Source organism: Trichechus manatus, unplaced genomic scaffold (genome assembly GCF_000243295.1).
Source record: "Trichechus manatus latirostris isolate Lorelei unplaced genomic scaffold, TriManLat1.0 scaffold00127, whole genome shotgun sequence".
NCBI classification, from domain to species: domain Eukaryota; kingdom Metazoa; phylum Chordata; class Mammalia; order Sirenia; family Trichechidae; genus Trichechus; species Trichechus manatus.
Window position 1 is genome coordinate 3,857,140 of NW_004444063.1, and position 14,273 is coordinate 3,871,412.

At 36.6% G+C, this 14,273-nt stretch overlaps 1 protein-coding gene across 3 annotated transcripts in view; it reads right to left on the reverse strand.

Moving 5' to 3' along the window:
• The window catches only part of DDX46 (DEAD-box helicase 46), a 73,655-nt gene that overhangs the window by 45,002 nt on the left and 14,380 nt on the right, over window positions 1-14,273 (reverse strand). For 2 of the 3 annotated variants that reach the window (XM_023738975.1, XM_004384709.3), the window contains exons 6-13: window positions 13,660-13,811; window positions 12,463-12,576; window positions 11,413-11,578; window positions 10,582-10,702; window positions 9,872-10,047; window positions 8,807-8,928; window positions 6,291-6,369; window positions 4,497-4,579 (exon numbers count right to left, since the gene is read on the reverse strand). In XM_023738975.1, coding sequence (XP_023594743.1) covers window positions 4,497-4,579; window positions 6,291-6,369; window positions 8,807-8,928; window positions 9,872-10,047; window positions 10,582-10,702; window positions 11,413-11,578; window positions 12,463-12,576; window positions 13,660-13,811 — 1,013 coding nt within the window. The remainder of the gene's footprint in view (window positions 1-4,496; window positions 4,580-6,290; window positions 6,370-8,806; window positions 8,929-9,871; window positions 10,048-10,581; window positions 10,703-11,412; window positions 11,579-12,462; window positions 12,577-13,659; window positions 13,812-14,273) is intronic. The other variant, XM_023738976.1, reaches the window with a different exon arrangement.

The following is a 14,273-nucleotide window of genomic DNA, read 5'->3' on the forward strand; positions in this document are numbered from 1 at the left end:
GGTTGTTAACCAATGTCATAAAACAATATGTGTACTACTGTTTCATGAGAAACTATTTGTTCTGTAAGCCTTCACCTGAAGTACAATAAAAAAAAAAGATCAGATTTACTGGCCTGACAGAGACTGGAGACACTCTGAGACTACGGCCCCCGGATACCCTTTTAGCTCAGTGGTGAAGTCACTCCTGAGGGTCACCATTCAGCCAGGGATGGGACAGCCCCATAAAAGAAAACGGGACTAATGTGGCATAGCAGTCCAGGTACAAGGACTAGAAAGCAGTAGGGGACAGGAAAGCTGGTGATAGGGAACCCAAGGTTGAGTAAGGACAGTATTGCCATGTAGTGGGGTTCTTAACCATTGTCATAGGGCAATATGTGTACTAACTGTTTAATGAGAAACTATTTTGTTCTGTAAACCTTCATCTAAAGCCAAAAAAGCAGCACAACTGGAAGAACGTAATCGACATCACTGAACTGTACATGTAGAATTTTTTGAAATGGTGTATCTTTGGGTATGTATATTTTCACCAAAAAAAAAAAAAAGTCCTCCAAGGCCAAGAAGGGAGTGTGTTGACATGTCGTGGGGTTGTTAACCAACGTCATAAAACAATCTGTGCACTGACTGGTTAATGAGAAAATATTTGTTCCATAAACCTTCACCTAAAGCATAATTTAAAAAAAAAAAAATGGGCAAAGGACTTGAACAGACATTTCTCCAAAGAAGATTAAAAACGGCCAACAAGCACATGAAAAGATGCTCAACATCATTAGTCATTAGGGAAATATAAATCCAAACAACGAGATACTACTTCACACTCACTAGGATGATTATCATCAAAAAATGAAAAATAACAAGTACTGGCGAGGCTGAAGAGAAATTGGAATTTTCTTGCATTGCTGATTGGAAATGTAAAATGGTGCAGCTGCTGTGGAAAGCAGTTTGGCAGTTCCTCAAAAAGTTAAACACAGGCCCAGCAATTCTACTCATGAGTATTCACCCACAAGAACTGAAAGCAAGGATTCAAACAGATACTTGTACAACAATGTTTACTATGGCACTATTCAAATAGCCAAAAGGTGGAAAACAACCCAAGTGTCCATCAACAGACAAATGGGTAAACAAAATGTGGTATATACATACAATGGAATATTATTCAGCCCTAAAGGGAAATGAAAGGAGCCCTGGTGCTGCAAGGGATAAACACTGGGCTGCTAACCGAAAGGTCAGTGGTTTGAATCCACCATCGGCTCTGCAGGAGAAAAGATCTGGCAATCTGCTCCCATAAAGATCACAGTTTAGGAAACCCTACGGGGCATTTCTACTCTGTCCTATAGGATCGCTATGAGTCGGAATGGACTCAATGGCACACAAAGAGAAATGAAGTTCTGATACACACTACGACATGCAAGAATCTTGAAAACATGCTAAGTAAAATAAACCAGACACGAAAGGTCAAATATTGCCTGATACCACTTATACAAAATATGTAGAATAAGTGAATATATAAAGACAAAAACTAGATCAGAGGTTACCTAGGGTTGGGGGAAGAGGGGAATGGGAAATTATTGCTCTCTCCCTCTCAACTGGCTATCAGACTGCTAGCTACTGATTAAAAGATGTTCCTTAAATTTTGGAACATATTTCCTCTGTAACTCACAGTACAGTGATATAGCAAGTTAACTACAGACTGTCAAGTAAATACTTAAACTTACTGAGATTCTGTTTTTAGAGTTTCAATATTTAGGAAGACTTAATTCTCTGAGTCACATACATAAGTATTAATAATAACTTTATTTGAGGTGCTCCAAGGTCTAGCTACTTCCTACTAGGTACCTGGGCATAATCCAGTCAAATACAGTGCTTCTTAGGGATAAATTTCGATATAAACTTTTATATTTAACGATAAATGACTCACTTCCTACAATCATGCTTTCTCCGCTACTTCCAAGTCAAGTCTTTACACATGGTGTTTTCTTGCCTAGAATGTTCTTTCTGGAAGAGGCTGCACAGGCCCGGCTCACTATCATTACTCCGGATTGCTAACCGCCACATTGTCTCATGATCTTTTTTTTCCCTCCGGTTCCAGTCTCTACAAAAGGTTTAAGATTAACCGATGTTCCTCCTTGGAGGGTGGAAAATAAGTGATAATGATCTAGGAATGACAAATCGAACAAAGCACCTATCTTGGGACAAGAAAACCAGGACGTCGCCAGATAACCCCCAAGAAAAGATTAACTCATCTGGGACGTGACCACCTCAAAAAGGAACTAACACAAACTTCTAAAACCCATATCCTGTCCTTATAAAAGCCTTTGGCTGATTAACACTTGGGGAGACAGGTTTTCTGGAGGAATCTATTCCCCTCTGCCTCCTACATATCGATATAAAACTCTTGCTACTCACCTTACCGGTCTCAGAATTGGCTATTGCGGCAGGTGGCTCCAATCTGCATTACTGCAGTAACATTTCCACCCTAACCCCTCTCTTTGCTTCTCTAACTTCTACTTGTGTTTTAGTGTAAACAGATTCTTTCCTCAAGAAAACTCTGAACGTCCCCACTAGGTTAGGTTCCCTTGTTATAAGTCCCACTGAACCCTGTTCTATCCGCAGCATTTTCATATTCATAATTTATATAAGTATTTTTTTAGCATCTGTGTTCCTCACCAGACTTTAAGCAACACGAGGCACTACCATTATATCTATCTTAAGCATTATTATAAAATGTAAGATTTCCCATGATTGAAAAAGACAGTGAAGGGCACCTAGTTCCATATTTCAGGTGATACTCCAATTTCCTTTACTCTTTCCACAAACAGGTGCCCTGGTCAGGCAGTGGTTAAGCACTTAGCTGCTAACCAAAAGGTCAGTGGTTCTAAGACACCAGTCGTTCCACAGGAGAAAAATGTGGCAGTCTGGTTCCGTAAAGATTTACTACCTTGTAAACCCTACGGGGCAGTTCTACTCTGTCCTATAGGGTTGCTTTGTGTCGGAATTCAACTCGACAGCACTAAGTTTGGTTTTGGTTCCACAAATGGACCCCGTGCTGCTGCTCAAATACCTGGATGAAAAGGATATTCAATATCCACCCCTTCCCACAAAGCAACCTGTTTCATCTCCAAACAATGCTTATGCAGTCGTTGTTTACACTAAGCTCAGATCAAACTCCCTATGGCTTCCCTACTGAGTATCAGTTCCACTCTTTGGGATCAAAAGGATAAACTCAATGCCTCCTTCACATGAGACTTTCAAAGAGTTAAACGATGCTATCAAGCCGTCTATGCCAAGCTAAAAAGCCCTCATTCCTTTAATTATTTCTCACATGGTTCAAGCGTTACTATAATCCTGTTTACTCTCTTTTAAGCCTACTCTATTAATATCGCATTTAGAACGTGGTCCCTATATTTGAACACAATGCATGCACTGTCATCTGACAGGCAGTTTATATTTGGAGAATACATGAATGAACCGAAAAGACTGAACAGAATGTCCACCTTATCCTTTTCCCATACCTTATTTCTACCATTGCAGTCTATGATCATAATTTTTTTTTAAATTTTTGACGTCCATAGTATATTGACAACTCACATTGTTCTTGTTACAAAAAATTTCGACCACCTTTTAACATGCTTCTGTAAGTTTATATCCCTGAAATTTTGTACTTGAGCAAATAACACATATGAGGAGTTTAAAGATCTAAGTTAGACAAATGCTTTGGGCCTTAGTTTTTTTTCTTTTACATTTGGAAAATGTAAACAACATGTGCTATATCAATCATGGGGTAGTTTAAACCGTGAATTCAAGCAATTTACTTGGAAGCAAAACAAAAACTATAAAATATGGAAGCTTAAGCTTCTATTAAGGAGCCCTGGTGGTGCCATGTTTAAGCACTCAGTTATTAACTGAAAGGTTGGCAGTTCAAACCCATCCAGCAGCTCTGCAGGAGAAAAGACCTAGTGATCTGCTCCCATAGAGATTACAGCCTACGAAACCCTATAAGACAGTTCTACTCTGTCCTATAGGGTTGCTGTAAGTTGGAACTGACTCGACAGCACACAAAAACAAAGCTTCTATTATTAGAACTCCAATTCCAGTTGCGGTTTGAACCCATCCAGCAGTACCGCAAAAAGAAAAGGCCTGGTGATCTGCTTCCATTAAGATTACAGCCAAGAAAACCCTATAGAGCAGTTCTATTCTGTAACACATGGGGTCGCCATGAGTAGGAATTGGCTTGATGGAAGTAACAACAAAAATTCCGGTTTTAACACTGATAGTTATATATGGCTAAGGAAAGCCTGCACAAATACTTCCTGAACAAGTTTTATCAGGAATCAGAAACATAAATTTATTTCAATTCCATATGTCTCCAACTCAGTGCTATATCATGAGACAGAAATAAGCGTGTGAATTTCAGAAACCACATAAACATTTCGTTCTCGTGGCATTTTACTCACAAGGCTTGTATTTATAGTTCAAAACACTAAGAAATGTATGATTACCTGTGGTTCAAAACCCATGTCAAACATTCTGTCTGCTTCATCTAAAACAACATATGTCACCCTTCGAAGATTTGTGACCCGACCTAGGATGAGGAAAAAAAATAGACAAAAAGAAAACTAAAAATCAGTCACAATTCATTTTATGACTACCAAGAACTTTAAAAAACTGTAAAGGGAACTAAAATGCCTGACTTAACCAAAGGGGTAGATTAGGTATCTTTAAACAGTGAAAAAATATCTTGGTCTACAATGTCTTAATCTAATGGCAAATACTTTCTGACAATGGGTATATGAGGCCCTTTATTTTGTCAAACTCGTCTCTTGCATACCATCATAGGGCCGGAAGAACCTGTAAAATTCAGAAAACAGCCCTCTCCAAAACACATCATAAAACTAAGACTGAGATGAAGCATCGAGCCACATCAGCCATTATCTGACAGCATCACCTAGGAAAAAACATATTAGAGATTACAGCGTATGTGTGGAAAGCAAGTTCCAGTGCTAACTATTTCAGGCGCAGAAAACTTCTTTTTATATTACTTTATAACCTACTTCCCTGTAGTTAGAAACTTCAAATGGGCATGTCAAAACGTTAATGAAAAACTATTCAACATCAAACTAATATATTATTCAAAAACCAAATGTATTACACAAATGTATTTTCCTAGACAAAGATACAAATTCAATTTTACTAAGTGCTCTCACTGGCTTAAATAAATTCAACTAACTTCTTAACCAGCAAAAACTAAATACAGGCACAGGAAATCCTTTCTGAAGGATTAACAAAGCATTTCTATCAATTGTTGAATCAATTACCTGGCAAAAATATCTATGACATGTTATTTAAGACAAACCAAAAGGACAGATAAGGGAAAAAGGCAAAATTAATCAAGATGAAGTTCAGGAGGAGACTTAATCAATGCAGCATTGAAAAAAAACAAGGGATTATTTCATCAGTATTCAACCCAAAACTTTTCATATGCTGTATAAGCGCAATGACTTATCAAACAATTTCAACGTCATTTTGCCAACTTCATATAGAATTAGAATTGAGTTTATACAGAAATTCAAGCAGAATGCTATTAGAAACATGCATTACTCAGTTTTTAATACTCTATTATGTATATACTGAATACTGCTATAGACAACTTTGAAAGCATTTTATTCAAAAAATAGAAATGAGCCAAAATAATTGCTTTCTAATATTTAAGTATTCAACACAAACATTTGCAGCCCCAATTAGTTTTGCAAAGTTGGGAACAGCATTAAATTACCTACCTTTGATGGTTTAAGTCTTGGAAGCCCAGTTCTATAAATCTTGAAGGGCCTTTCTCCACAGAAGTTAAATAATGTCAACAGTTTAGTAACAATTTTGATAGGGAATAATTTAACAATGCATAACATTTGAGCTAAAACATGCAATATTTACAAAAGATAATATTCTTGAAGCTGCAATATACAGTATTGTAAGAAAATACTAGTTCCTCTGGAGGAAAAAATCTAAGTTTTATAATACAGGACAGTCCCCTACCCTTTTTAAGCAAAGCTAGACCAAAACTGGATTAAGAATCAGCATAAGTGCTAAATAAACCAGATGGAGTTAGTTCTGAAAAGAAAATTTAAATTGCAAAAATGTTATGAACATGTATAATAATAAACTTACTACAATACATACTTTAAGATATTACAGCTTTAAGAAGAAATGTAGAAACCCTTTTGGTGATTTCTTGTACCTGCTTTAACAAAAACGTATAGAATTCAAAAAGAAAAGAAAACAAAAAAATACTGACTTACCACTGTTAGCTGCTAACATGTCAATCATTCGACCAGGTGTGCAAACAATAATTTCAGCACCTCTTTTCAGTTCAGCAATCTAATAAAAAAAGATGAAATTTTATAGACTATTTATCACTACTGCTTATTTTAATAGATCTGAAAATATTCCATCTGGTCTGGCACAGACCCTCCACTATCTATGATAGACAGTGAGATTTGATTTGAAGATTCCAAAGCTTCTTGCTTCAATTCTTCGGGATGCTAGAGTACTACACTAAGGCAATGGGTAGAAGACCAAAAAAAAACCAACCTGTTGCCATCGAGTCGATTCCGACTCATAGTGACCCTATAGGACAGAGCAGAACTGCCCCAGAGGGTTTCCAAGGAGCACCTGGTGCATTGGAACTGTCAACCTTTTGGTTAGTGGCTGTAGCTCTTAACCACTACGCCACCAGGGTTTCCATGGGTAGCAGCAGCATGACCAAACTGTGCCATAAATGTTGAAATCAATGAAAGCTAGAGATTTTTACCAATTTTAATTTGCCACTATCCCTCAAAACTAAGAAAGAAACATTAAGAGAACAGTATATAAAATGATTATATAAATGTTTTTCAAATTGAGGACTGCCAGCCATTAGTGAATCATGAAATCAATTTAGTAAGTCACAAACTGAATTTTTAAAATGACACAGAATAGAAAATATCAAATATAGCAGACATCATGAAACTTTTGTTTGACCTCTATATAAATATAATATGCACATGCATACCAAGTTACACAGTAAAATTTATTTCTTACTACAGGCTGTGGTTAAAAAATACTAACATAGATAAACTTAGAAAATGAATTCAGTTCAAGTGCTTAAGACTAGCACTTTGATAACAAAAACAAACATTCTCAAAGTGTGTTCTTACAAGTCCTAAGAAAGGGTTTTGTGGTTAAATAAGTTCAGAAAGTATGGCTTAATTCATCCCCGTCTTCTAGCATCACAATACACATTAGCTTATGAAAAGCTGAGAAGTCTCAAAGAAATAAAATCTGTTTTAACTTTGTATAATCTAAAATTTCATAAACTTATTTGATCATGTTGTTGTTGAGATTTTGGAGCAAGAATTTTGAGATTATCTAGTCACACCTATTTTACAGATGAGGAAGCTGAGACCCAGAAAGTTAGCATAATCTGCACTTTGGCGTGTCACTGGTTAGTAGCAGCGAGAGAACAGAAATTCATGAGTCCTAATCTTCAGATCAGTGATCTTATCCCATTCTGCCCATCCTTATATTTAGGTTTAGGCTGACTCTGAAAATTATATGCCATGGAACATAGATGCTGTTGTTATCTGCCGTCTAGTCGGCCTCTGCACAATGGAATGAAATGCTGACCAGTCCTTCACCATCCTCATGATCAGTTGTGGATTAGACTACTGTGATCCATAGGGTTCTCACTGGCTGATTTTCAGAAGTACATCGTCAGGTCTTTCTTCCTAATCCGTCTTAGTCTGAAAGCTCTGCTGAAACCTGTTCAGCATCATAGCAACACGCAAGCCTCCAATGACAGACGGGTGGTGGCTGCACATGAGGGGCACTGTCTGGGAACCAGACCCAGATCTCCTGCACAGAAGGTGAGACTTCTACCACTGAACCACCAATGCCCTATAATTTGACCATAAAACAGTTGTCACTGAGTCAATTTCGACTCATGGTGATCCCATGTGTGTCAGAATACAACTGTGCTCCATAGGGTTTTTTCAAATTTTATTTTGTTGTTGTTGCTGAGAATATACACAGCAAAACTACCCCAATTCAACAGTTTATACATGTACAATTCAGTGACACCCACAGGATTTTCAATGGCTAATTTTTCAGAAGTAGATCACCAGGCCTTTCTTCTGAGGTGCCTCTGGGTGAACTAGAACCTCCAACCTTTTGGTGAGCAGCTGAGCGCACTAACCATTTGCACCACCCAGGCACTCTCAATTTTCCTTCTTCTAGTTAAAGCAAAACATCCTATGTATATTGTTCTTTAGAAGACACTTGGAGAAATGCCAAACTAAAGAGAGTTAAGTTTTGTTTAAATGATGGTTTTTACAGTTATTTAAGAATGCAGATGAAACTCTGATACTAATGCACTCAATTCATCACCACGTCTTAAAGATGTCAGCACGGATCAGAGAACATAAAATGCTGGTTCTAGGGCAAACTCCAGCACATACTAACCTAATAACTTGATCAACTTACTTAAACTTTCTAAGTATTTCCTCATCCATAAAACTAAGAAATTAGTTCCTTGGGCTGGGGGGGAGTGGGGGAGTGGAATGATTGGGGAAAGTACTAATACAGAAATGATTCAGAAACTATAAAATACGGCATTAATGTAATTCATTCTTACTATTATTTTCACACTTCATATACTTTCAAATTTTAGAATCAACCACTATTCAACACATTACAATGAAAAACTCCTCCTCTACATGATTAAACCATTCAAATTGAAAAAAGAATAGAAAAACTGAATGTTTCTTTTATTAATTACCTGTTCACTGATTCCTGTTCCTCCATAAACACAGACCACTCTAAGTCCCAAGGTCTTTGAAAACTTCTTACACTCTTTAGTAATCTGTAGAGCCAGTTCTCGAGTTGGAGTCATGATGACAGCTGAAAAGATAAATATGTCAAAAGCCTAACCACCAAAATTCTTGAGAGGCTATGCTTTTAAAATGTAAAATTTAAGGTCTGCAGTGAAGTTCAGATCTCTTAGCCTAATTTTTGTTTTTGTTTTAACTTGCTTTTTGTACCTCTGACAACTCTATTTCAGAAGCTTTTTAGTAGCAGAGATTACACTGAAAAATAATTATAATTAGAGTTTTAAGAGCATGCTACAGGAAGATAAATGAGAGTTAAATGCCTCACTCAACCCCCACAAAAACACTTTGTTGAATATAATGCAAATAGCTCTCAACTGCAAATCACAGAGCAAACAAAATCAAGTGACTTCACTGTTCTGCAGAAGCCATACCGCTGCTTCTGGAAACAACCTAGATCTGAGGGGGACACACAGGCAAAATATACTGTGTCCTCTGTTTCCAAGTGAGGAACTGAAGAATTTTCCAAAACCCTACTCATGTCTGCAGAAGAATCTCTGCCAAAACGAATCAAGAAATCTGAATCTGAAGACTTAATCCTGAATGAAATGCTGGCACTATAGCTTCTTAATGCCAAAAAAAACTAGGAAAATACATTTCCCTACTATCTTCATGTTGAGTTTATAGATCCACTGATACTGGTCTAAGAACAAACCTCAACATAAATAAACAGATAGATGCACGAGGAGTCTACCTGCCGAGTCAGAGTTTAAAAACTGAGCTGTGCCAGGAGAGGCTGTTTTTGTACTTCTGAGATGTCACTCCAGAGCTCTGAAGATTCTCACTCCACCTGCTGGTAAGGGGAAATCAGCCCCAAAGTGCCAAATTGATAAAGGAAATGTATATAAAGCCATCTTTATTGTCATACTTAAGAACATTATAAAGTATCAGATCTTTCTGGTTAACTGACAACAAAGATGTTACCTGAAAAAATAGTTTAACGAAAGGAATTGTACCTATTGGCCCCTCTCCTTCTTCTAATGACCTCTGATCCATGATGTGTCTAAACATGGGCAGCAGAAAAGCAATGGTCTTTCCACTTCCTGTCTTGGCAATGCCAATCAAGTCTCGTCCAGACATTATGGCAGGAATTGCTTGGGTCTGGATTGGCGTGGGCTTTTCATAGCCATGTCTTAAAAAGAAAACCAAAGGAGGACAAGATAAGAATCAAGATCTCTGGGTCCCTCAAGCTCCCACAGCTTTTCGAAAATGTAGCAATAAAAAAGAATGAACTACTGGTACATGCTACAGCGTGGAAGAATCTTGAAAACGTTAAGTGAAAGAAGCCAGTCACAACAGACCACATATTGTATGACCCCATTTATAAGAAATGTCCAGAATAGGCAAATCTATAGGAACAGAAGGTAGATTAGTGGTTGCCTAGGGTGGAGAAGAAGGGGAAAGACTGGCTGCTAATGGATACAGATCTCTTTTGGGGATGATGAAAATGTTCTAAAATTAGATTATGCTGATAGTTTCACAACTCTGTGAATATACTAAAAACTAATGAATTGCACACTCTAAAAGGGTAAACTCTGTGATATGCAAATTATAACTCAAAACTGTTACGTGAGAATAAAAAATGTAACCCAGGGAAACATTTGTGTGAAAGGGCTAAGTCGAATAGCAAGACAATGAAAAATATGGACAACCACCACTCACTTACTTTTTGAGGGAATTTAAAATCTTCATGGAAATTCCACACTGGACCCAAGATTTAATTGGTTTGGGGCAACCCTTTCCCTTGACTGTAATGCCTTCCATTTCCAATCGAAATACGTTCACCTCTACAAAACAAAATCCAGATTAAAAACTCTTCATATTGTTCTATTGATGCCTTCCAATTTTCAATTAGATATGATGAGATTAAGAATCTTTAACTCTTTGTTTTTAATATGATCAAAGATAATTCTACAGAAGAGCTACAGAAAGAAGCACTGAATAGCTTAGAGAAACAATGAAAGCAATTGCTGTCGCAACCAAGGACAAAAAGAAATGCTCCAACTTGAATAATTTGGGTTCTGTTTTGTCTTAAATTGCAAGAGCAGTAAAAGAACAGTTGACAAGTGATACAACCATTTGTTCTCCAAGCAAGAGTTACTCACATTACCCTTACTCTACCAATATTAATACAGATCTATATTGGTTCCTACTCTCGAATACCAGAAGGAAAAAGCTGGCAGAAATATTTTATTTGCTAACTTCACAAGAGTATTTTCACCCCTAAAACTTTCAATTACGTGAGCCAAACTAAGTTTTATTTTTTTAGTACTTCCAATAACACCCTGATTCCTCACTGCTCTGAATCTATGCAGATGATGTTCCCACTCTGAAGACTTACAACCTTCTAGTTCCCTCTCACCTCTCCAGGTAAGCCAGGCAAATTCCTTCTACTTATCCTTCAGTGCACAGGCCTATCCCACATTCCCCCCAGGGAATCTGAAGCATATCCTCCTCTGTTCCCACTATAACCAATAAATGAATAAATGAGATTTACCCTCTTGAGACATTTTTGCTAGCTCTGGAACTTCAACATAGAAATTTTTCCTAAATGGTTCATATTCAATTTTTCCATGATCAACTGGTTCTAGAAGCTTTCTCTGTTTTGTCTGATAGCCTGTAAGGGCCGTCTGAAGATCAACTTCTTCTTCCTCTGAAGAATACTATAGTTTAAAAAAAAAACAAAAAAAAAGAAAGTTAAGTAAACAGCTAAGTGCATTACTACTTTCCCCTTATAGGAAGCAACATTATTAGCTTTTAAAATACTTCTCTCCTAGGAACTATAGCTTTTACCTTCTTACTTCATAAAACAGACTCCTTGACTCAAAAGATTTTAGTGCTGCTCTAACTTGTTGCCATCAAGTCAGTTCTGATTCAGCGACCCCATAGGACAGGGCAGAACAGCCCCATAGGGTTTCTGAGGCTGTAAATCTTTACGGAAGCAGACTGCCACATCTTTCTCCCACAGAGCAGCTGGCGTATTTGAACCACTGATCTTCTGGTTAGCAGCCGAGCCCTTTAACCACTGCACAACCAGGTCTCCCAGTGCTGCTCTAGCAAACTTAAACCTCATCATTTCACACTCACCTCAAATAATGTCTGTCACTTTTAGTGGAAATACATCAGTTCTTGAAGAATTTTTCTCCTTAGTTTCTTTCTGCTTTGCCCTTTTAGAAAGTTATAACTTTAATAATTATAATCCCCCCGAGATGGCTTTAATAAAGTTTTTATACAATAATCTACTGTTCTTCCATCTTTACAATACATGTTAATGGGAAGAAATTTAACTTATTCTGTCATTTCATTTCTTCTCTCCCTATTATGTGCCTCAGTATGCTGATGAGAGGGGAAAATAAAAAAGTAGGCATACAGCAAGAAGCCACAGAGTGCTCTATTAACTGGATATTCAACTACAATACTATTAAGAATAGAAAGCACTCCTTCTAATGGTGTTTTGCTACCTGACAAACACATTTCCATCAACGCTTTCTAATAAGTATGTTTGAGAGAGTATAATGAACAAAGACAAAATTTATAAAAGAATCACCTCCATCGCATCCTGATCATTCTCCATGAGCTCACCTTTCTTCTTATCAGAGTCTACAACCACTTTTTTGGTAGTCACAACAGTGACAACTTTTGTGACAGTTGGTCCGGACTTCTAAAACAAAAAAGAGATATAAAATATTTTGCAAAAGTGGAGCACTAATTATATGCTAAGCTGAAGCATGATAACTGTCACAACTTATAATGCAGATAAATTTAACTTAGTTATTAGTGACAACTTAATGAAAAACTTTATTAATGAAAACTCTTTCCTCCTGACTAGTTTGTATACATTTTTTAATGCAACATAATTGCTTTATATTTTGTAATATTAATATAACTCATCATATAACTATGTATAAATATGATTATGTATCTTTAAAATAATACTAAATGGTACTTTTCACTCATTTACCAAGCCAGGCACTGCTATAGGAGTTTAAGATAAAATCAATAAAAAAGTGAAGTGAACCTAATAATAGTTTAGCATACATTAAAAAATAATGTCTCTATTAAATATTATACTCCTTTAAAGAATCATCTAAATGTGATCAAAATGACAACAACTCGAAAGGATAACTGAGAAGCTTGCGGGCAATGAGTTTGTGTTAACGATGGTGAAATTTGGAAAAGGTTGTTGAGAAAGCTGGCACAACCTGAAGAACGCACCCAGTGTCTCTGAATTGTACATGTAGAAATTGTCGAAGTGGTGTATGTTTTGTTGTATATATTTTCAAAAGAAAAATAATTCACTATAAAAAAACGTACAGATCACTGTTCTTGTTTATATTTTACGGGGAAAAGACAAGAAATAGAATAAAAAACTATGTAATTTTCAAGAAGGTAATAAACGCTATTAAAAAAAATAGAATAGGGTTAAGGGGGATCAGGAGTGGAAAAGATAGGAGGGCTGGAGAGATCTGAGGAGGACTTACTGAGAAGGCAATACCTTAGCAAAGATACTGAACAAAGACAAAGGTAGTGAGGAAGTCATTTTTTAAACAAAAAACATTTACAGCTAAAATTTACCCATTTCTCTGATACTCAGAAAAAGTTCTGACATTTCTGAGATGGAGGAAACAAAAACGTAAACTTTATAAAGCCATGTAAATCACTAGTAAGACAATGCAACACTGAATTAAAGTTATCCAAGTGGGAATATAAATCTTTAAAAATAAAGTAAGAGAAAATCCCATACCTTTTCATTTCCCCCACCACCTTTTACACTTCTCATGTTAAACTTTTTTACTTCCTCTTTCACTTCTTCCATGTAAGCATCTAACGGATCTAATTCCTCACCCTCCACTTCATTTCCTTCCTTTTCAGCTTCTGCAGGATCGTCTTCATCATCTACAACATCAGAATATACTTCCTTTGTACGGGTACTTCAATAGGAAAGATTCCAAAATCAGACCATACCCCACTATTCTAATCTTTACTCCCATTGCCCAAACATCCTCCAGCCATGCTGCAGTTCAAAAGCTCAGACCTGGAAGTTTTTACATTTTTACAACCATGTGTTACTTTTGGGGGAAAAAAAAAAGAAGAAGAAATTAAGATAATAAATTACACATGATTTAATTGAAAAGGGGCAAAGAGGAAGACTGTGCCTAAAAAACAAAGCTCCAGTATTAGATTTTACAGTTACACTGCTAGAAGCAGAACTAAAAATTTTCTCTGCTAAATGACATTTTCAATTATTTCTTTCAATTATCTTTCTTTCAATCACAGAGAGAAAAAATAATAGTACACCACTCTTAATTCAAGACAATCTAGTATTTTTTAAATAACTGAGACATCATAATCATGTAT